At 45.7% G+C, this 22,502-nt stretch overlaps 1 protein-coding gene across 6 annotated transcripts in view; it reads right to left on the reverse strand.

Moving 5' to 3' along the window:
• Positions 1–22,502, reverse strand: part of Spg11 (SPG11, spatacsin vesicle trafficking associated) — a 65,909-nt gene that overhangs the window by 822 nt on the left and 42,585 nt on the right. The window contains exons 22-39 of one of the 6 annotated variants that reach the window (XR_374438.4): positions 20,948–21,153; positions 20,157–20,265; positions 18,499–18,658; positions 17,708–17,962; positions 16,518–16,718; positions 15,522–15,629; positions 14,392–14,554; positions 11,898–12,112; positions 10,562–11,309; positions 6,575–6,714; positions 5,861–6,022; positions 5,353–5,490; positions 5,075–5,208; positions 3,996–4,103; positions 1,719–1,887; positions 1,350–1,438; positions 1,019–1,174; positions 33–184 (exon numbers count right to left, since the gene is read on the reverse strand). Coding sequence is in view for 4 of the 6 variants with exons in the window: in NM_145531.2 (NP_663506.2) it covers positions 33–184; positions 1,019–1,174; positions 1,350–1,438; positions 1,719–1,887; positions 3,996–4,103; positions 5,075–5,208; positions 5,353–5,490; positions 5,824–6,022; positions 6,575–6,714; positions 10,562–11,309; positions 11,898–12,112; positions 14,392–14,554; positions 15,522–15,629; positions 16,518–16,718; positions 17,708–17,962; positions 18,499–18,658; positions 20,157–20,265; positions 20,948–21,153 (3,450 nt within the window). In the remaining 2 variants the exon portion in view is untranslated. The other 5 variants (XR_003951843.1, NM_145531.2, XM_011239422.3 and 2 more) reach the window with 5 other exon arrangements.

Genomic DNA, 22,502 nt, shown 5'->3' on the forward strand with positions numbered 1-22,502 from the left:
TGCTGGGATTGCCGTCAAGTTTAAATACTTACTTTTTGGAAATGTCTTCAAATATATTGGGTCTTAGTAACTTCTGCTGCTTAAATTCTTCCAAATAACTAAAGTCTCCTTTAAGAATCACTTGTTGGTAGAGTACTTCAGCCCAGTCAGGAACAAAGTCATAGGCCTCAGCTACAATAGAAGCCTGCAAAGGATGGGCATGGTGGGAGGGGCCGTTAGAGCCTGGGCTGTGGTGACTGTCAGAGACAGTTCTACACACAGTGAGTTATGATGAACATAGTGCTAAATGCTCTGTCTTGGGTCGTTTAAAGTCTTATTGATTGGCATTTCCCTCCCATAAAACTCATGCAGTAACTTGTTTTTAGTCTTCCTTACAATGGACAGCAAAACTGCTGAGATGTGAATTATTTCCATAACTCAACTGTGTGAGGAGCAGGGAGAAAAGCTGGTGCTGGGACATTAGTACTTTTTATTTTTTGTTCTTCAAGATGGGGTTTCTCTGTGTAAGAGCCTTGCTTCTTTGGAACTTACATTGTGGACCAGGCTGGCTTTAAACTCAGAGAGCTCTGTCTGCCACTGCTTCTGCCTCCTTAGTACTGGGAACTGAAGAAGTGTGCCACTATGCCTGGCCAGTCCCTTTTATTTTAAAGGCTAGAACTGATCTCTGGGAAGACCATTCCAAGAACACAATCTGGAAAGACTTAAGAGGATAGGCAAAGGATACCTGACCCATAACTGACAAACATCAAAATTCTCCATCCTTTGCCCAAATCATGTGTTAGAGATGTATAACAATCAGTAGTGGCTGGGAGTGTGCCTTAAGTAGTGCATTTGTGAAGACCTCAGTTTGGCCTGAATCACTAAAAGCACACACATCCATCTCACATTGCCTCCGCATGGTACTAATAGCTAAATTGGGAGAACTAGCCCTGAAAGGTCAGACTCAGCCCCTGGGGCCAAGAGTGAAACACCACAGGATGAGCAGGCATGCTGGCAGTACTTGCCCGAGTATTCTTACCTGGTAGAACCGAGGTAGGGTCATGATACAGTCCATTAGCTTCTGATGGCCCAAGTTGATAAGCATTGTATTCTGGCCACTGTTGAGAAAGTGAATCTGTAGTGTTATCAACTTGGTGAGCCGGTTACAGTGCAGGGCCTGTCGAACACAGGAGTCCTGAGGGACAAGGGTGGAGGAGACACAGGAAGGGAGAACTTTATTGTGACCGTCCCTTCTGTTCTCTGACCTTTGCTTAATTCATTATACACTCCCTCTTCGCTGGAAGAGCCCAAGCCAAAGTAATTCCTAGTACTGCCAAGGCTGGAGGCCAGGTTAGAATAACACTGGTTACCTTGGCGTAACTCTCTGCTGCATCCAACATCAGAGTCAGGGCTTTAAGCAGGAGCTGTTTTAGTTGGGCTCCATCCTTGAGGCTTTCCTCTGTAGAATAAAGGACAGTTGTTAGAAAGCTCAGTGGCTCAGATCCACTCAGTGATGGCAGGCTAGATGGGAAAAACATCCTAGGTATATTCACAAGCAGGTGTGTTCACTCGGGTGAAGGCTGGTGAGAAATATATGCCCTAATAGAATGTAACTCCTAGGTTTGGTGGATGACACCTTAGCATGTTCAGTCCTAAGGTTCAAATGTTTCTGTGAACTGTCATCTTCTGCCACCTGGACTGCTCCCCAGAGCTCCTAAGACTCCTAAGACTGCACTTACCCCAGGGCTGAGACTCAATCAGCTTCAGTTGGATGCAGGCTGCTGCCTCGTGATTCTCTCCTATCTCCCGGCACATACTGAAGCACAGGGCAATCATATTGTGCTTTTCGCTGTCTCCAGGGCGGCAACGTTTGATGTAGTCTAGTAGGGCTGTCTTCAGGGTGCCGGTCTGCCCAGAAAAAAGGGTATATCTAAGGTCTCAGCCAGGGACCACAGGAGAGAATCAACTGAGTCCATTGGTTTTATAAAGTGTTTAAAATACCCAATGAAAGGTAAATGAATAGAATGGAAATGACAATAAAATCTTAAGCTGTCTTGAAAACAAGGAAACAGGCGTGTCCTCATTGTTGGGGAGCATACACAGTCACCTGACCAAGAAAGAATCCTGTAAGAGCACATACTTATCTAAAGGCTGTTTGCTAGGACTGTCCTAAAGATGTGCAGTGTGAAGCTGAATGTAACACACTCAATAGCATTAATTAAAAGCAGCCTGGATGCCCCAAATAAAGGCTAAGAACATCTTGTAGCCGTTAGACTGCTGTCTTTCTCTTTTTTCTCTATTATGGAACTGGACCCAGGGCTAAGCACATGCTTTATATCACTTAACTATGGCCTCTGAAGCACGATTGTCTCGACTTGGGAAACAGCCATAGTAAACATTGTATAAAAGGAGAACCTCAATTATCTCTTATTCTCAAAGCGTATCATTTTACTAAAAGGTAAATTTTGGGGTACATATGCAAAGAAAGGGGTATATTATATTAGTAGTGGGTGTCTCCAGGTGATGAACACTGAGGAGTTCTGTGTTGATTTTTTTTTTATAACAATCTTTCTCTTTTAATACTTATTTGTTCATTTATTATTTGTAAGTACACTGTAGCTGTCTTCAGACACTCTAGAAGAGGGCATCAGATCCCATTACAGATGGTTGTGAGCCACCATGTGGTTGCTGGGATTTGAACTCAGGACCTTTGGAAGAGCAGTCGGTGCTCTTAACCGCTGAGCCATCTCACCAGCCCCCTGTGTTGATTTCTAAGTGGCATATGTATTACTTTTGTAATCAGGAAAAAGCTATTAAGACAATTTTAAATGAGAAAGTGCCTCAAAATAATTAAAATCTGCAAGATCCTGAAGATTGGCCTTCTGTCAGATCTTGCTGCTTTGCAATCAGCAGGATTCTCCTGAAAGGCCTAACAGTAGTTTTCTTTTTTTTTTTTTCTCAAGGTGGGGTTTCTCTGTGTAGCCCTGTCTGTCCTGGAACTCACTCTGTAGACCAGGCTGGCCTCAAACTCAGAAATTCGCCTGCTTCTGCATCCCAAGTGCTGGGATTAAAGGTGTGCGCCACCACACCCGGCAGATTTTTTAAAAAGATTTATTTATTTATCTATTTATCCATCCATCCATCCATCCATCCATCCATCCATCCATCCATCCATCCATCCATCCATCCATCTATCTATCTATCTATCTATCTATCTATCTATCTATCATATATAAGTACACTGTAGCTGTCTTCAGACACACCAGAAGAGGGCATCAGATCTCATTACGGATGGTTGTGAGCCACCATGTGGTTGCTGGGATTTGAACTCAGGATCTTTGGAAGAGCAGTCAGTGCTCTTAACCGCTGAGCCATCTCACCAGCCCCAATCTTTTTTTTTTTTTTTAAAAAAACTACTTTTTGACAGGAGAAATGAACAAAGACAGACAGTAAGTCATGCACCTACCACCAATGCTTTGGAAACAAAGACTATGTGAGTGACATGCCTCATGTCACTGCACAGAATGAGGACAGAGAAGCTGCAGAGCCCAAATACCAAGCAAGCCAGGCCGCTTGCCAAAGCTTCTTCCTAGACATCAGCAATAGCTCCTTGTCTTCTCCTAGTCTGTGCAGTGCTTCCAGCCTTGGTGTGTGTGTGATGGGGGCTGGCGGGGGGGGGGTGTGAGTTTTTTCATATATTTTAATCCTATTCTTTTTCCTCCTTAACTCGTAGAAATTCCCTATCCACCTATTTTCAGCAAGTTTTCCAAGGAGATATGTCCTTCTCAGAAGAGGCACTTCTAAACAAATTAGGGGTAAAAGGCTGAAGTGAAGGAGGACAAATATTTTATATTTAGCATAAATCATGACTCAGTCTGAACTCTAATGTAAGTCACTGGTGATAGTGTGCACCCAGGGAAGTCTCTGCTCTCTCTGAGCATTGTGGAGCCCACACAGATGTATTCCCAAGAGCAGGGGAGACTCACAGATCCTGGAGCTCACTATTAAACACCTACTGGGTCTAGCTTCTTTCTCATCAGAACTTCGAAATAATGCTTTTGATGCAGCAAGTCAAATATGTACGTCATCTCATTGTAGCGCCCGATGCCAGTGAGGAGGCGGACCTGAGGAGAAAGCATGTGAGGCTGTTGAAGTCAAACCACTACCATCACTAAATATCTCAAAGGGACAGGTTAGTGCCAGGCTGCCATGCTTCACTCCTTCCCACTCACCCAGCTGGGGCTTCCCTGGATTTGGACTGAGCCTTTGGGATGTCGCTGGTTGTCACCCCTGTCTTTAATGGACTGCCTATCTACTGCTACCATGCCTTTCTGAGTGGTGCTCTCAGCACTCATTGCAGTGGGCTACAGTTTTTTTTTTTTTTTTTTTTTTTGGTTTTTCGAGACAGGGTTTCTCTGTATAGCCCTGGCTGTCCTGGAACTCACTTTGTAGACCAGGCTGGCCTTGAACTCAGAAATCTGCCTGCCTCTGCCTCCCGAGTGCTGGGATTAAAGGCGTGCTCCACCATGCCCGGCTAGTGGGCTACATTTTTTTTTTTTAAAGATTTATTTATTTATTATATGTAAGTACACTGTAGCTGTCTTCAGACACTCCAGAAGAGGGCGTCAGATCTTGTTACAGATGGTTGTGAGCCACCATGTGGTTGCTGGGATTTGAACTCCGGACCTTTGGAAGAGCAGTCGGGTGCTCTTGCCCGCTGAGCCATCTCACCAGCCCAAGTGGGCTACATTTTACTTAGATGACCTGGGTCAGCATTTGGGGAAGCATAAAGAACTTGAGTGCTTCATTTACAGATCATGCCTGAAACTTGTTTAGGGGAGAAAGAGTTCTTTCCCTAAAAAAGTAGACTTCCCTTTGTACCAAGAAGGTACATCAGCCGTGGTACATGGCAGGGAACATCTTGTTTTCTGCTCTTTTGAGACACTGATTTTGACAAATCAACGAGGAACAGAGGGCTTGGCTCCCTGGCCAGTAATCAAGTAGATAAAGGATCCAGAGACCCTATCAGCTGCAAGCTGGGGCCCTTGTCTCTTTAAAGCTGCCTCAGAACGATGGTAGGTTCAAGGGGACTCACCACTAATCCGTACTCCTCATTGGGAGCCAAGTGGTTATCTGTGAGCATGCGGGCGGCTTGCAGGACTCTGGTGATGCCTTCCATGTGGCACGTGAAGGTAAAGCAGTGGTGGGCCAGGATCAGGAGCTCTGTGGCTGGGAGGCAGAACATGGGTGAGGTGGGCCTGGGCCTCCCACTGACTTCTTGGCTGGGGAAGTCCTGTCTAGAGAGCTCTTATGCTCCGATGGGCTTGAACTTAAAACTACAACAGTACAAGCGTTTTAATTATAAGGACTTACTGCAAGACAGCTCCCCGTGGGGGACAGAGGGAATCTTGTCCAACAACTTCATGCCTACCAATGTACGGTCTTGACACAAAGCAGTTAGCTGAAGAAATGTCTGGCTTTCCTCTGCTGGGTTGAAAGGTTGCTTTTCTCCTGCACAAAAGATGTGGAGTCAGGTACTGAGTTTTCCATGAGGGCTGGCAGAAGAACCAGAACACGGTGCCAGGAGGCCAACTGTGCCCAGGAGGTAATCCCGATAGCTCTTTCTAGCTGGCTTTATGGGACAAGGGCATTATTTCAGAAGCAGAATTACTATAACCAAGATTATAGAACAATAAGATGATTGTAAAGGGTTCTTTTTCTAATAATATGCAGTATTGAAAGGGCAATAATACAAGTAGTGTATGACTGTAACATTCAGATTTTTCACACTGGGAAACTAAGAATACTGTCTGAGAGGTTGGTGAGGTCTGGAGAGGGGGGCACCTGTTCCCTCTGATGGAGTCAGTAGCTCCCGTGTCACCTCTTCAGCCACTAGTTCAGCCACAGTGTCTGCTTCAAGGCCCTGGGTGTTGATGAAGACCTGGGCTTGTCTACATCGGTCAGGCCGCTGAGAAGCCAAGATTGCTCGGAGCATGGCTTCACTGTCCCTAGCAGCAACATCTCCATAGGAACAGCCCAAATCCTAAGAGGAAGATAACAGGAGCAGAGTCATTTTTAGAAGCAAATAGTAGGAAATGTGTGGACAGGCCACTACTGCCTGACCTCAGCAATCCCAATACCCCAGAAGAGTAAGTGATGCCTCTCAGTCCTGCCCTTCACCACGTCAGGCTCGTCACTTGTGGAACGCTCATCTTTTCAATTACACAGAGTAAAGGAATAGAATAAAAGGCTTATCCTGGAGCCAGGGCTGCAGCCTGTGCTTCCAGACACCCTAGTCTTTAGGACAAACTTCTTGTACTTTCTGTTTCTCAACCAGCACAGAGCCACACACATCCTGTCTACTGTGGGAGTGAGAGGGTGAAGAAGTCTGTCTTTGTATGCATCACATTATGTGTAATGTTCAAGTTAGAAAGTAAAATCAGAAGGAACTCATGTTCAAGCCATTATTTATAGAGAGGAGCCAGGAACCCATGGAAGTTAAATATCTTGCTCTACCTTCCTGGGAAGACTCCACTGGCACGTCCCGCCTCCCTTTCAGACAGTGCTCCTTTGGGGATCCCCGTCTGGTGCATACCTTGGCAAGTTCATACAGACAGAGGACCTGCCGGCAGTAGTTCTTCCCATGGAGGCACTTGCTTATGAGAGTGTGGAGGTTCTGGGCTACCTCATCAGTGGGTGGTACCATCACAAATGACTGACTGTCCAAACTTGAAGCTGAAAGCAAACACAAGTCTGAGGAGAGCTCTAGGGTGTCCTCTCCCCATGACTTCAGCACTCTGAAAAGCTCCCTGAATTCAATTCCCATGATGCATCTGGGCCTGCAGCCACTTCTGACAGAACCCCACTTAAAACTTTCATCACCACCCTTCGGGAAATCCATCCATGATTTCAATAATCTCAGACCACCTCAGGCTTGAAGCTTTCTTCATGCTCTAGAGATCAGTATCAAGATGTCTGCTTCTAAATTCCTCACGTTGTATATATACTCCAGCAGGTCTGCTTATCTCCAAACATCTCTCAGGCACCTTGGTTCCTACTCTGAGAAGACAGAGCTCCTGCTCCCACCCCCACTCCCCTTTCTCCTTCAGATCGCTCCCCCAGTCTCACTCTTAGTCTCACAGCTCAGTGTGGAGTGCTTGCCCAGCATTTCTAAGGCCTTAGGTTCAGCCCCAGCACTGTCTGAAATGGGACACATGCTTCTTTACTTCTTGGTACCAGGAGAAAGTAAAAGTGAGTATGGAACACTTGCTGTCCTTCCCCTTTTGTCTCTGAGCATCTCATTTTTAGCTTTAAGTTCAACGTGATTCTCCTGCTTTAGCTTCCCTAGTGCTTAGATTACAGTTGTGAGCCACCATCCCTGTCTGTCGTAAAGCTTCGTTAAACTATGGTACAACCACTCAGTAGAATAATCTTAGCCTGTTGGTGCATCCTGACAGGAACATGCACGTGCTTGCTGGGCATGCGAAAATAACAAAAAGGCATTCTGAGAGCTTTGAGAAGACAGCATTGAATGTACTTTGGCAGCCTATATGAGTGGACTCTGTCATTTGGTACACTGAGCAGATCTAGTTCATGCAGTTGAGTGCTTACTTGGTATGCATGAAGCCCTGGGCTCCATTTCTAACTTCACATAGCTAGGCGTGGTGGCACACGCCTCTAACCCCAGCACTCTGTAAATTCAAGAGCACTGTCATTCATACAGTGAATTCCAGGCCAGCCCAGGATACAAATAAACAGAAAAAAAAAACCAGCTTAAGTCTAAAAACATAGTTTAAAAGCAAAGCATGGTGTGGGAGGGCAATCCTGGAATTCTAGCACTTAGAAGTAGGAAGATCTGGAGTTCAAGGTCAACCTTGGTTACTTAGGGCTAAGGGCTGTGTCTCAAAATACACACAACAAACCAACCCCAAATTAGACGGTGGTGAAGAAGGGGAAGGAAGGGCACAGCTCAGGCCACGTTGCTCCATCCGTCCTCCGCATGAGCACAGTTCTAGGGAGATGGAATAGGCTTGCTCCACTCTGTTCCTCTGCTGAGTTTCTGCCATATACAACCTAGACATGCAGCAGCTGCGTGAGGAGCTGAGAAGTAGAACTGCGAGCAAACTTAAGATGACCAGAACTGGTATCTCCCTAGCTAGGAATCTCTAGAAACCCAGAGCCGGGCCCTGAGGTGGAGGAGAGATACTGCAAGTGTGTGTACACAAGAGCACACAAGCTCTAGTGTCAGCCTAAGGCTGGAAGTGAACTCCTGTGCCCACTCTCCCCTGTCCTGGCACCCAAGCATCTATTGGCAGTGATGGTAGAGGCTTGGGTCAGCGGTTGGGAGGAGGTAAATCCTTTGTAGAGAGGACCCAGGTTTAATTCCCAGTACCCACATGGCAGCTCAGAACCGACCCTAACTCCTATTCCAGGGGCTCAACACCCTCTTCTGGCCAATAAGCGCACTGGATACACACATGGTACACAGTTAGACATGTGCTCTACAGTGAGTGCCAGGGCAGGCAGGGCTACATAGACCCGCTGTCAAAATGGAAGTGAAGGGCTGAAGAAATGGCTCAGCAGTTCAGAACACTCAGACTCCAGTTTGATTCCCAGAAGCCACACCGTGTTTCACAACTAACTATACTTCCACTGGATCCAATACTCTGTTCGGGCACCCTCTGCATGCACCAGGCACATGTGTGATGCACAGATATGTACACAGCGAAAACACGCATGCACTTTTTTTCCTTAAAAAAAAAAACCAAAACCAAACCAAAACAAAAAAAACCCAACAACCCACAATAAAGGAACCCAAATAAGTAACCCAAAAAGCAGGAAATTCAACATTTCTTCTACCGAACTACTGCAACTCATCCCAAAAGATAACCTCTATAGTTAAAGAAAAGGAATTCATAATTTTAAATATTCTAAAGTAAGTATCCAGATTCAGATGAGTCTACTGGTAAATTCTACTAAACATTTAAGTTAATAACATTAAGCCAGCATGGTGGCTCATGCCTCAATCCAAGCGCTTGGACTGAGGCAGGGAGACCACGGCTCCAGCATCCTCCTCAGATACACAGGGAGTCAAAGGTCAGCCTAGGCTACATGAGATCTTGGGAGGGACTGGGGAGTAGGGAGGTGTATGAGAAAGATCTTGTACAGAAAATAAAAGACAGTAATAATTTCCAATTTATGAAACCAGTATTATCCTAATTTTTAAAAGGGAAAAACAGACAAAACATTTTTTTTTCTGAGACAGGGTTTCTCTGTGTAGCCCTGACTGTCCTGGAACTCACTCCTTAGACCAGGCTGGCCACGAACTCAGAAATCCACCTGCCTCTGCCTCCCAAGTGCTGGGGTTAAAGGCGTGCACCACTGCCCGGCGACAAAAACTTATTTTTAAGAAGTAAATTACAGCTGAGTGTGGTGGTACATGTCTTTAATTCTATTACTTAGGGAGGCAGAGGCAAGAGGATCTCAGAGTTTGAGGCCAACCTGGTCTACAGAGTGAGTTCCAAGACAGCTAGGGCTACACAGAGAAACCCTGTTAAAAAAAAATCAATAAATATTCAAGAACATAAATATAAACAAAAGAGCTAATCAATTTACATATTAATCAAAAAGGATAGTATGTCAAGGAGAGTTTACTCTGGGAATGCAATGTTTTTTAAAAAATCATTAAACATATCTAATCATATTAATAGTTTAAAGAAGGACAGCACAGAAGATCAACAGATGCAAAAACACACGATGTAAAACTGCACAATGATAAAATCTATCCCTAACCTAAGAGTGGGATGAGCCGCTTCCCACGGTGACTCTCAGATGGCAGTAAAGGCCGAGTGTGCTCCTCCCAGGACCAGCCAGCATCAGAAAGCAAAGGCAACAGTTCTCTATACTGTGTCTGTGTAGAAAACCCACCTCAAGGAGGCCAGATGCTATCCTGAGCTACCAGTATATGATTATAAACCTTTCAACAAGATTCCACTTTAGCTCTGTGTGGCATGGGGAGGGACATCCCCTGGAGCTACAGGTACAGGTGGTTGTCAACTACCTGACTGGATGGATGCTGGGAACCAAACTATGGTTCCCTGCAAGGTGCATGTGTTTTATATCAACGTTTTCTTTTCTTCCTAGACCTGGCTGTGCTGGAAATTGCTTTGTAGACGAAATAGGCCTTCAATTCACAGAAATCCGCCTGCCTCTGCCTCCCGAGTGCTGGGATTAAAGGCGTGTGCCACTGCCTGGGCATTTATGGTTTATGTGCTCACACGCCTGGGCATTTATGGCTTGGTTTGGTTCTGAGATAGCTTGACTAGGTAGCATTTGCTTCCCAGTGCTGGCTTGTATTTATATCATTTCACCAAACTAACTATCAGCCAGGAGTCCCTCTACCTCATCTCTAAGCCAGTTAAAAAGCAAGTGTTACTTTGTAGACTACTTATGGATTGATTATTTGGGGAAAGTCACTATCTCTTTAATTCAATGTAAGTATGACATCCCGAGTGGTCTCTCCTTTTTGGAAACAGGACCAGCACTGTGTGGCAAAGAGGACAGTGTGGCCGCCTTTACTTACAGCTATGGGCTTTCCGAAGAGGGACACTCGGGCTCTCCAGGTCCTCAGGCTGTGCGGCACTTGAGAGGAGGGCACGGATCTCTGAGTGCAAGTCTTCCATGGTGGCTTCTGCGGAGGCCAAGGCTCTGCAGTGCAACACCAGCACTAGATCCTGGCTATAGAAACGGAAATACTGGCACACTCTGCTTGCTTCATGCACACAGCCACCATCCAGCAGCTGCCCGATCAAAGTGTTCAGTGACTCCTGCTCTTTGTGTTTCAGTCTGTTCTCACACGTCGTCTTGGATGGAAGATCATTAAGGCCTAAGTATTTGGATGTGTTCAAAGCAGCGAGCTTGGAGAAGGACAGCTCACTGGCTAAGCTATCAAAAGAAAGTTCAGCAGCAGCCAACTTGTGTTGAGAGAGGCTGGGCTTGGCTTCCTCTTCAGCCCCTCCACATGTGTGCTGGGCGACGCGGCAGATCCAAATCTGTTTCTCCAGCCCCTCCAGTTCCTCCACGGGAACCGGCTCTTCTTGGGCAAGCCAGTGGCCAGCCAGAGTGAGCAGCAGATGGCGCTCCTCAAGGCTGCCCTGTTCAGCAGGGTGCTCACTCACCTCGGGGGCTTGGCTAGAGAAGAAGGAAGAGGCTGCTCTCTTTGAAATAGAGTTTTTCTTAAAAATTTCATGGCATTTTTTCCAGAAGCCAAGTCTTTCTTGTTTCAGGGACCACTGCGGAGTGTGTGTTAGTGTTTGCATTTCCTGAGTTAACTGAAATTGAACAAAGCAGACATCAGCCTTGCCTGGGTCAAGAAGCATCATCACAGACATTAACACTTCCTAAGGACACGCTGGCTGCAAGCAAATCTAGTGAGTGCAGACCAGCCTGGGCTGCAGAGGGCGCTGGATGCAATTATGTGGAAAGTTAGTATGAAAACGGTTCTCAGTCCATCTGAGAGCCAAGGGAAAGCCACCGTATAGTTATCCTCTTCAAAAGCAAACAGCTGGAGTGCACCTCACAGCAGTGGTTCTCAACCTTCCTAATCTGTGGCCCTTTATACAGTTCCTCATGTTGTGACGCCACCCCACTAACCACAAAATTATTTTCATTGCTACTTCATAATTGTAACTTTGCTACTGTTATGAACCACAATGTAAATATCTGGTCTGAGACCCCCCCAACAGGGTCATGACCCATGGTTGAGAACCACTGTTCTATAGGCCATGCTTACATCAAAACATACGTCAGTTACTATATCAAAAGTGTACTCACTTCTGAAGCAGTCTGGGAAAGGGCTGCATTGCCTATGGACTGCATCCCACTGGTTCTGTTGGGAGTTTGAGTAACTTAAGATATACCTGTTCAATCAGCAAGCTGTCCACAGGCAGGGCTGCTAACTCGGCCACTCTCCTAGCCACAGCAAACTGCCCATCTGCTTTTAGCTTCTCCAAAATAGATCTACATTCCCGCTGAAAGTTCTCAGTGCTGTAGCTGGAAATGACTGCAGGGCTAATGGCGATAGGTGTGTCCTTCAGCACTTGGCTGAGGAGACACAGCTTCTGCACGTCTGGCCCTGTGCAGGAGAGAGGGCGCGGTTACACGGCAGTGCTGCTGAGGTGACAGAGTGGCAGGGGACAGCAGGGTGCCTAAAGGGGAAACGGGGGCCTTTCTTTTTCCTTCCTTCCTTCCTTCCTTCCTTCCTTCCTTCCTTCCTTCCTTCCTTCCTTCCTTCCTTCCTTCCTTTCTTCTTTGTTGTTTGTTTATTCTTTTGAGACAGGGTAGCACAGAGTCTGGGCTGGTCTTGCACTCATTATATAGCTAAGGAAACCCCTGAATTCTGACTCTTCTGTTTCTACCTTCCAAGTGCTAAGATTACAGGTGCATGCCATGTATCCTGTAAAAACAAGCCTTCTCTTCTGACTGACTGCAGAAGCCACTAAGGGCAAGTCCTTACATACTCAAAATGCTAAGTGCCATTAGGACACACATATATGTATACATGAGTATGTATATAAATATACCTGTGTATGTATGAATATATTCGCATGTATGCCAAGGGCACTCCGGTGGAGTCAGCTTGTGAGGCAGAAATGCCAAAAAGCTGCTCATGAGAAATGAATTTCTAGGACTCTCCTCCTGGATGTCTGGTGAAAGTCAGCTCTCTAGTTTGGGTCAGTTTGACAGGCGAAAAGCCTGGAAGCTGTTCACGAGGATAAGAGTTCCATGGAAATTTTCCTCCCAGAGTTATGGCATTTCTTTCCCTAACCCATAATATTCAAATTTCCACCACGTTAGTCTAATGTATAGATTCACGTGCACTCTATTAAGAATTACCTTATAGTAAATGCCTTTTAAGATTGTATTCTAACATAGCTAAAGCCTTTTCCCAGTGTTCTTAGATTCCAGATAGCAGCAAGGAGTTTAACCTATTCAGTAACTAATTAAGCACTACCATAAAACAATTAAGCACTAGCCATTAATTCAGTTGTCTGCAGAAAGAGTCTGGAATTCTCACTGAGATAGAAATTCATATTACAGACTACATTCCATGCCAAGAGCAAATTAATATACTATACTGATAAATGAGGATCCTTCAGACAAGATAATTTAACAAGGCCTAGAGAATTTTGGGGTCACTACATTATTCTTGAGGCGTGTCAAGAGTTAACAACCCTGGTGCTATTAACACTAAGTGTAAAACTCTTGCCTGGCAGAAGGTGCTATTCTCTAGTGTAAACATTTATCTGGTCCCTACAAATTCCCTTTGAAGTCACTCCCCTTGCATCTGTGCTAATCTCTAGTGTTAAACATTTATCTGGTTCCTTTTGAAGTCACTCCTTTTGCACCTGGAAAAATTCAATGTGCCTTATTCTGTTATGATTTGCAATTTACTCTGTATTATAAAAAGTCTGAGGCTCGACTGGAAAATTACATTCAGATCCAACACCACTCTTGCGTGTTTGTCTGTCTGTCACTCCATCCGACTCTTTGCTCATCTGCTTAAGAGATCCCATTCCACACAGACCAGGGGCCCAGAGGGTCTGTAGCACATGTATATATGGCATTTAGCACTTTCAGTGTGTATATATATATATATATATATATATATATATATATATATATGAGTGTATGTGGTATGTGTGTGAGGGAGTATGTGTGTATACCTTGCAATATCCTTAGTCAAAGTCTGGCTGAACTTGCCCACCTTGCTCTAAGAACTGGTAGCGATAAGATTAGCACATGAAATCAGCCTCTACTATACACATGTGGCTTTTATTAGACAGGATCTTACTGTGAAGTCCAGACTGGCCTTGATCTCATGACAATCTTCCTACCTCAGCTTTCTGGGCACTGGGCCTATAGGTGTGAACCACCATGCTGTCAAGTGTCTCAGATTGGTGCTCTTCAATATCATAGTAATCCGCTAACCTTGGAGACAATGACTCAGGTTAGCTTGCTCATTCCCCCCCCCCACCTCTCTGTGTGTGTGTGTGTGAGAGAGAGAGAGAGAGAGAGAGGGAGAGGGAGGGAAAGAAGGAGGGAGGGAGAGGGAGAGAGAGGAGACGGAGGGAGGGAAGAAGGGAGGGAGGGAGGGAGGGAGAGAGAGAGAGGAAGAGAGAGAGAGAGAGCAAGCACACTTGCAAGAGCGAGCATGTATCAGCTGCTTAGAAGGACTGGTTGCACTACAGTAGATGCTGCTGTTACAGATGACCTCTTCATGCTCAGTTATGGATGGACGTCAGTGTGCTGCTATCTATCCAATATATCTAATATTCTGACCGCCTTCCAAAAATAATTCCAACATACAAGAGCTAACAACTTGGCAGCAGCTTCAGAATAAAACTGTCTTACCGTCAGAGAAGAGCTGCTCAGTGCCAACAAACAGTTGGAGGAGTTTCCCCAGCTCATACTGCGTCTCACACTGCTGCGGCATAAGTTTCAAAAGGAAACAAACCTGGTCTTTCATCCACGAGGCAGGTATGATAGGAAGGACCCTTGCGGCCACTGTGTCAAGCTAGGAAAGACAACAGAGGCTCAGAAGAGTTTGTGGGAATGAACAGGCAGAACCCCATGAGGCCGGAGAGGTGGCTCAGTGGTTAAAGGCACTGACTGCTCTTCCAAAGGTCCTGAGTTCAATTCTCAGCAACCACATGGTGGCTCACAACCATCTTTAACGGAATCTGATGCCCTCTTATGGTGTCTGAAGAGAGTGACAGCGTACTCACAGATATAAAATAAATAAATCTAAAAAAGGAAAGAAAAAGCAGAACCCCCAAATCTGGGATCAAGAAAGCCCCGAACATTCCCAAGGCTTCTTACTACTCTCATGGGCCTATCACAAAAGGAGGGTCTGTGCACCCGACAGATGGCAGGAAGCAGTGATGGGGACAAAGGCAGCTCTGCCACTCTGCAGGAAGTGCTGGTGAGGGGGCTATGTGTGTGACAGTCCAGAGTGCCAAACTCTAGGAACCACCGAAGTCCCAGGCTTAAATGCCTCCTACTATCAAATCAGTCCCCCTGTGCTATTCCTAACCAACCATGCTTCACTTGGCAGCTCCCTAGAAGGGGTCTGGGCTTGTATTTGAGCCCAGAAGATTTTTTAAAAAGATTTCTTTATTATTATGTCTAAGTACACTGTAGCTGTCTTCAGATGCACCAGAAGAGGGTGTCAAGAGCCAGCCTGCATTTGACAAAGAACCATCCCTCTCTTCTTGGTGTCCACAGCAGGGACCACTGATCTCAGCCCCACTAAGTTTGGCTACTCCACCAGGACACAGATAACAGTAGCACATGACGTGACACTTCTGTTTACGGTAACTACAAGTCACAACGCCACCTGTCTGGCTTCTCTGAAATGACAGTGACTCATTGTCAATCACATGGCACAACCAGTTGTCTACTGCTTCCCCATACCACCCACCAGCATGAAGACCTGCCAACCAACTTTAGACCTGAGAGGAGGACACTCCAATTCCACCTACTGTTTCAAGGCTTTTCTGGAACTCCAAAAGTTTAACTTTGGCTTTCTCGTAATTCTTGAAGAACATACACAGTTCATACATCTCCATAATCAATAGAAGTGGGGAATCCTTTGAAGAAGAGTTAAAATTAGAAAATCCAGATCATCAAAGATATTAATAATGGAAGAATCAAATTAAGTTTCCCATGTTATTTCCTTTTGGGGGAAAAAATTAACCATCCACTAGGCGGCGCTATGGCCCCAACAAACATTCCCGGAGGCAAAAGAGCACCAGCCACTTACCCTCCTACTGGTTGGTCTCTGTGGTATCAACTAGCCTATTTTTGGTGGGGTTGTCAGGCCAGAAAAGAGGAATTTAGGATTAGAAGTGATGAATCTGAATTGTAAGCGTGCCTACTTGAGTATGTGCGGTTTGAGTTATGTATTAGTTATCAGTCTGTAAAAGAAAGGTAATGCCACTTCCTAACACACAAAATATTTTTATAAAGTATTGTGAGAACTTACTAAACCAATACATATAAAGTACTCTGCTAAATAAATACAGTATATCTCAAAGGTCCTAGGGCTGGATACCCAATACTAAACTAAACACACACACACACACACACACACACACACACACACACACACACACACACACACACACACACACAAGTTCTATTACCATTAATATTTCTTGTGTAATTCTTTTTTGGTTTTTTGAGACAGGGTTTCTCTGTATAGCCCTGGCTGTCCTGGAACTCACTTTGTAGACCAGGCTGGCCTCGAACTCAGAAATCCGCCTGCCTCTGCCTCCCAAGTGCTGGGATTAAAGGCGTGCGCCACCACGCCCAGCTACCATTAATATTTCTTGTTGACTTTAAAAAAAAAAATCCAGGTCTGATAATAAGAAAAAGCCAAGGAATGCTATGTTGACACCCTGAGGTTCTGGAATGTCTGAAGTGTGTGTGTGCACTCATGAGTGTGAGTGCATATGTGTGTATGTGTATAACAATACCTTAATAAAGAGCTGGAAACCTCGGATGAGAGTGTGGCTCTTGCGTCTTGTCAATACAGTTCTCCAGATGATGGACAGGTCCTTCAGGCTCCAGTGATGGTCCTCTACAGAGATCTGAATGTGTCCCATTGCTTCAGCTGCAACCTTGTCCTCCACGGAGGTGACAATCCAAACACAGAGACAGGAGACAACACTGGCACCCTACCATTGGATAAGAATGTTTCAAAATGAAGGAACTGGGCCTCGATCACACAGATGGACAAAACTCCACTAACTAGCTGGAATCAGCTTGTGAGAAAACCTTCCCCAACAAGGTGCTAAGGAAGAGGAGGAGGGTGCCTGCCTAGCAGAGCACCTTCCTGAGGGCAGCCAGAAACTGAGTCCCCACCGTAGGCTTCACTGGTGCCAGGAGACAGCTTAATGGACAGACAGCCTGAGGTCTGACCTTGGAAGCAGGTGTAAGAGCCTCACAATTGTCCCCTGTAGCTACTTCAGGCCCCTCCCACCTTACTGCTTGCTTCCTTCCTTTCCCTTCTTCCTTCTTCCTTCTTGTTCTCTGTTTTGTCTCTGCGTACATGAGCCCATGTGTGTTAATGCTCACAGAGGCCTGAAGAGGACAACGGATTCCCTAGAGCCAGAATAACAGGCAGCTCTGAGCACTGAACTCCAGTTCTCTGCAAGAGCAACAAGCACCCCTAACTCCTGAGCTAGCTCTCCAGCCCCAGCTCATTACTTCCTCATGTGTGCATGTACACACCTGTCATGGACCTATGGCTGTCAGCTATTTCCTTTCACCTCGTGAGTCTCAGGATTCAAACTCGTGGTCAAATTTGGTGTCAAGGGGCTTTGCTGGTCTGTGTTTTGTTCTGTTTTGTAGTTCTGACATTTTGAAAGACTTCCTTGATTTCTAATTGTGTGTGTGAGTATCTGAGTGTTAAGTGTGAGTGCTGGTGTTCATGAAGCCCAGAAGCCTTGAAACCACAGAAGTCTGCGTTAAAAGTGGCTATGAGCCACCAAATATGGGTGCAGGGAAGTCAGTCAGGTCCTCTGTGAGAGCAGTGTGTGCTCCTAACTACCAAGCCATATGAGACCGGGTCTTAGTTTATGGCCAGCATCCACCCCTAGCCTGCCACTGTCCTGACAAAGCCACCAAGCAGGTAGAGTTTTAGCACCCACTGTGGCCAGCTCACCTGCACACACGAGGCCAGGACACTGAGGATGGGAGCCCGATGTCTCACTGCCTCAGCCAGGAGCCAGCTCCAAGAGGTGGACTCATCTGAGCACCGGTGGAGAATTTCAAAGAAATTACTCGTTTCTCCTTTGTTTTTCTGGAGTTCCTGGAGGCAGCTGTCATCCCTAGAGATGGACCCTGATGACAGTTTCTCAGAAGCCAGCTTCAAGTGGCTCTGAAGGACAGGACTGAAATACTGAAGAAGAGATTCCACCTAGAGAGACGATTAAAACACACTCAGTGTTCTTTTTCACAGAGTGAGTTTTTACAAAAAGCCAGGTGGTAGTGGCACTTTAGTCCCAGCACTTGGAAGGCAGAGGCAGATGGATCTCTATGTTAAAGGCAACTCACATTACAGCCAGGGCTATACAGAGAAACCCTATTTCAAAAAAACAAAAAACAACAACAATAAAAACAGGGCTCAGGATGATTCTTTATAATGCTGAGCTGTGGGAGAGAAGACCATGTGATGTTTGTTACAACATCCAGCTATCTGGCCCAGGGTGGCTGGGCTAGAACTTGCAATCCTGCCTCCCAAGTTTCCATAGTACTGAGACTGCAGACCCGAGCACACAGTTGGTTGCTTTTAAGGGAATTTGAGTGAATGTCTATGTTAAACCTAGAATCCTAGAAACTTGTCCACATCTGTCCAATGATTTGGCCCTTGCCTGACACCAGGTTATAGACTCAGCCAATGTGGGTCTCGAGCAGACAGTCCTGGAGAACACAGTGCCAGGGAGTGTGGTTTACCTCTGCTGGGTGGTAGTTATGCAGCTGGCTGTGGACCAGGAACTGCAGCCAGTCATTGGCTTTGGCACATTCTCTAAGGTAGGACACGCTCAGCTTCCTGTCATGGAGCATGCAGAACTGAAGCACTAATGCCCACTGGCTGCTGGACTCACTGGACAACCTATAATAAAATTGGGGATGGACAGCAGAGGGAAAAAAAAAAGTCATTAAAATAGAGCTCTCAGGGATAGGCAGAGGCAGGGGATATCTAGGAGTTCCAGGCCAGCAGGGCTCCATAGTGAGACTGTCTCAAAAAATGGAAATAAATAAGTAAATAAAGTATAGCTTTAGGGGGGCAGAGAGATGACTCAGTGGCTAAGAGAGTTTACTGCTCCTCCAGGTAACCCAAATTAGGCAGCTCACACCACCCTGTAATTCTAATTCCAGGGGATTAACATCTTTGGCTTCTATGGGCACCTGGACACATATGTGCACACGTGTGTGTGCTTGCACACACATACCCTTTATATAATATAGATCTAGTTTAAAATTTGGAAATTAGTACAAATTAAATAAATTAACCAAAACATACTCTCAAAGAAAGGAAGGAAGGAAGGAGGGATGGAGGGGAGGGAAGGGGAAGGGAGGGGAGGGGAGGGAGAGAGCGTCAGCCAGCTTGCCCAGCCTGCCCAGCGGTAGCACATACTTTCAATCCCAGCACTCAAGCAGAGACAAGATCTTTCTGAGTTCGAGGCCAGCCTGGTCTACAGAGTGAGTTCCAGGACAGCCAGGGCTACACAGAGAAACCCTGTCTTGAAAAACCAAAACATCATCATCAACAACAACAACAACAAAACCCCAAAACAACAAAAAAACCAAAAACCCTTTCACCAAGGGCAGGCAGGGTCACCCGGCAGTAGAGCACATGCTTAGCGTGTATGAGGCTGTTGGTTTGATCTCCATGTGGTAAAAATAAATATAATAAAAATTTCATAAAATATGTAAAAATAATGAACATATGCTTTTAAATATATATCAAATAATTATTGCACTACTTAAAAAAAAACTAGCCAAATGTGATGGCACAGGTCTTTGAATTTCAGCACTCAGGAGGCAGGGGCAGGTAGATCTGAGTTTGAGGCCAGCCTGGTCTACAGAGCGAGTTTCAGGACAGCCAGGGCTACACAGGGAGACCCTGTCTCGAAAACAAAACCACCCTTCCACCTCTCTTGGGCTGGAGAGACACTTAGTCGTTAAGAGCACTCGCTGTTCCTGCAGAGAACCCATGTTCAGTCCCTAGCACCCACATGCAGTTCCGAGCACCCACACAGCTCACAACCTTTTGTAACTTTAGTTCAAGGGATCTGGCCTCTAAGGACACTGCACTTCTGTGGTACATAGATATACCTTCAGACAAAACACTCGTATACATAAAATAAAAATGATCTTAAAAACCCACCACGTCTCTTGCCTACAAAGCAGAACAGATTTCCCTCTCATCTGAAGAGAGGGAGTCCCATGGGTAGCTACTTTCTGTCTGCCCTATGCTGGCTGAGTAAGGCCACGGGTTGGGGGTGGGGAGCTGATGAAAGTGCAGCAAGCTATTTGAAGGAAGAGCAGTCCAACACAGGTTGGCACAGCCAGGCTTACTAAAGAGGCTGGGGTTGCAACTCACAAACCTGCTAAAGCCCTGCTGCTCAATGCTGTCCCACACGCCTTCCTCCAAGAGAACAAGCAGCTCTTCTGTGGCTGCTCTGTCACCGTCAGCAAGCTTAGACAGCTTCTCAGCTGTAAGAAACAGGCAACAAGACCTCGGTGGCCACAGCTGCATAGCTCTGTAGCTCCAGCTGAGCGAGATGGACTGCGCAGGCTCAGGTCAGGGTCAGCCTACGCAGGACAGAACACGTTGGGACCATATCTCTAAATAACCAAGAACCGAAGGAAAAGCCGCGTAAGATCAAAGCCATCAAGAGGGAGCATGGGCTGTAAAGCCCCTGGGTAACTCATGCTGGCCTTGAGTTCTTAGTGATTATCCTGCCTCAGCACCTCCAGGACCAACTGTAATAGACTGTGTGTAATCTATATATGGGACCATGCAGTGTGTATGTGTGACATGTAATGTGTGATGTGTATATGGGGTGCGTGTAGTAGTATATATGTGTGACATACACTGTATGTGTATGGAGTATATGTGTATGTGGTAGGTGTGTGTGTGTGTGTGTGTGTGTGTGTGTGTGTGTGTGTGTGTGTGTTCAATAGAAAAAGTCAGACCTGGGTATTTTTGTTAAATTAATGAGGCTCAGGGTCATTCAAACCCAATTAAAATGACTTCTAAGAAAGTGAGATTAATAACATAAACTTTCATTTCCACTTCAGGACTTTTGACCTGTCCCTCATTTCCCGTGGACAACATTTGACCTGTCCCTCATTTCCCATGGACAACACGTGGCAGGGTGCAAAGGTGCTGTACCCAGAGACTCTCTGATGAAGCTGGAACGAGCATCTTCATCTCTACGCTTGGAGCCCAAAATTACATTTGCCATTTTCAGGTCAACTCTGAGCTTGAGGCTGCTGAGGCCAAGCAATTCTAAGAAGCAGACACAGGCAGCCCCTACCGAAGGGTTGGTGAAGGAAGAGAGCCCTAAGGTATAGGCCTCCTTGCCTACTTGCTGGATCCTAGAAAATAAAGAAATCAAAATTATATAAGATATAAGCATTACTTCTCGCACTGGCTGGGGACATGGCTCAGTGGGTAAAGATACTTGGTACCAAGCCTGACAACTTGGTTTGCTCTCCCAGACTCACACGGTGGAGCGATTCAGCACACACACACTTTCCTGTAGGCCAGAGAGACGATGGCTAAGCACCCAACAATGCTTACTAATCTTGTCGAAGACCCAAGTGTGGTTCCCAGCACCCACACCAGGCAGCCCTCAACTACCTCTAACTCCACCCCAGAGGCCCTGACTTTCTCTCCTGGATTCCCACAGCCCCCCTCACCAGACATAAAAATACAATAAAATCTTTTTAAAAAAGCTGTCCTCTGACTTCCATAGGTAACTTGATGTACACACACCCTGACATCACACAGACTCAAACCATTTACACCATACATTACACACACCACACAGACACACAAATCACATATACCATCACACACAGACACATACACAAACCATGTACACACATACACCATACACACCAAATGCAAAGCACATTATACACACACAAGAACAAACCATTTACATCATACATCCCAAACATACACAAGCACACGCGCGTGTACACAAACACACACACACACAAACACACACACACACACACACACACACACACAATTTTAAAAGCTGCTTCTCACCAGGACAAGGAACTGGAGCTGTGCTAACAACAGAGAACTTTCTATTTGGTCTTTTGCTACCTCCTCTCCCTTTGTGTTCATTTGGGTTCCAGTGAAAGCTTTATGTTGGGGCACTTATAGTATAACCCCATTTCCTTAGACTTACATGTTCTTTAATTTTTTTTTAATTGGGAAAATTTAATAAGCATGAAATGCACTACACATTAGGAATGGCAATACCACAGTTGTAGACATTTTTATTTTTCTTAAGACAAGTTAGTGATAAGCTCTCATGAAATAGCTCAGCAGTTAAGAGCACTGGCTCCTCTTTTAGAGGCCTGAGTTCAATTCCCAGCAACCACAACCATCTCTAAAGGGATCTGAGGTCCTCTTCTGGTATGCAGGTGTACACGCAGACAGAACACTCACACATTTAAAAAAAGAGAAAGAAAAGTGAGTTTTTCCCTGGGGAGATATGGAAGTCCAAACAGCAGCACTTCCAGTTGACATCATAGACATTCAAAGCCAGAACAGTGTGGGCGACCCAGAGTGTCAAGGTCCTTTTTGCCAATCTGGCCACTGTGATCCACATTCCAGATAAATCAAATTCTATTCACAGAAATTAGGACAAAGATGCCATAGAAGGCACAAGAATAGGTTGCCCACAGCCTTCCAAGGCTGAAGAAGA

Source organism: Mus musculus, chromosome 2, assembly GCF_000001635.26.
Source record: "Mus musculus strain C57BL/6J chromosome 2, GRCm38.p6 C57BL/6J".
Classification (NCBI taxonomy): domain Eukaryota; kingdom Metazoa; phylum Chordata; class Mammalia; order Rodentia; family Muridae; genus Mus; species Mus musculus.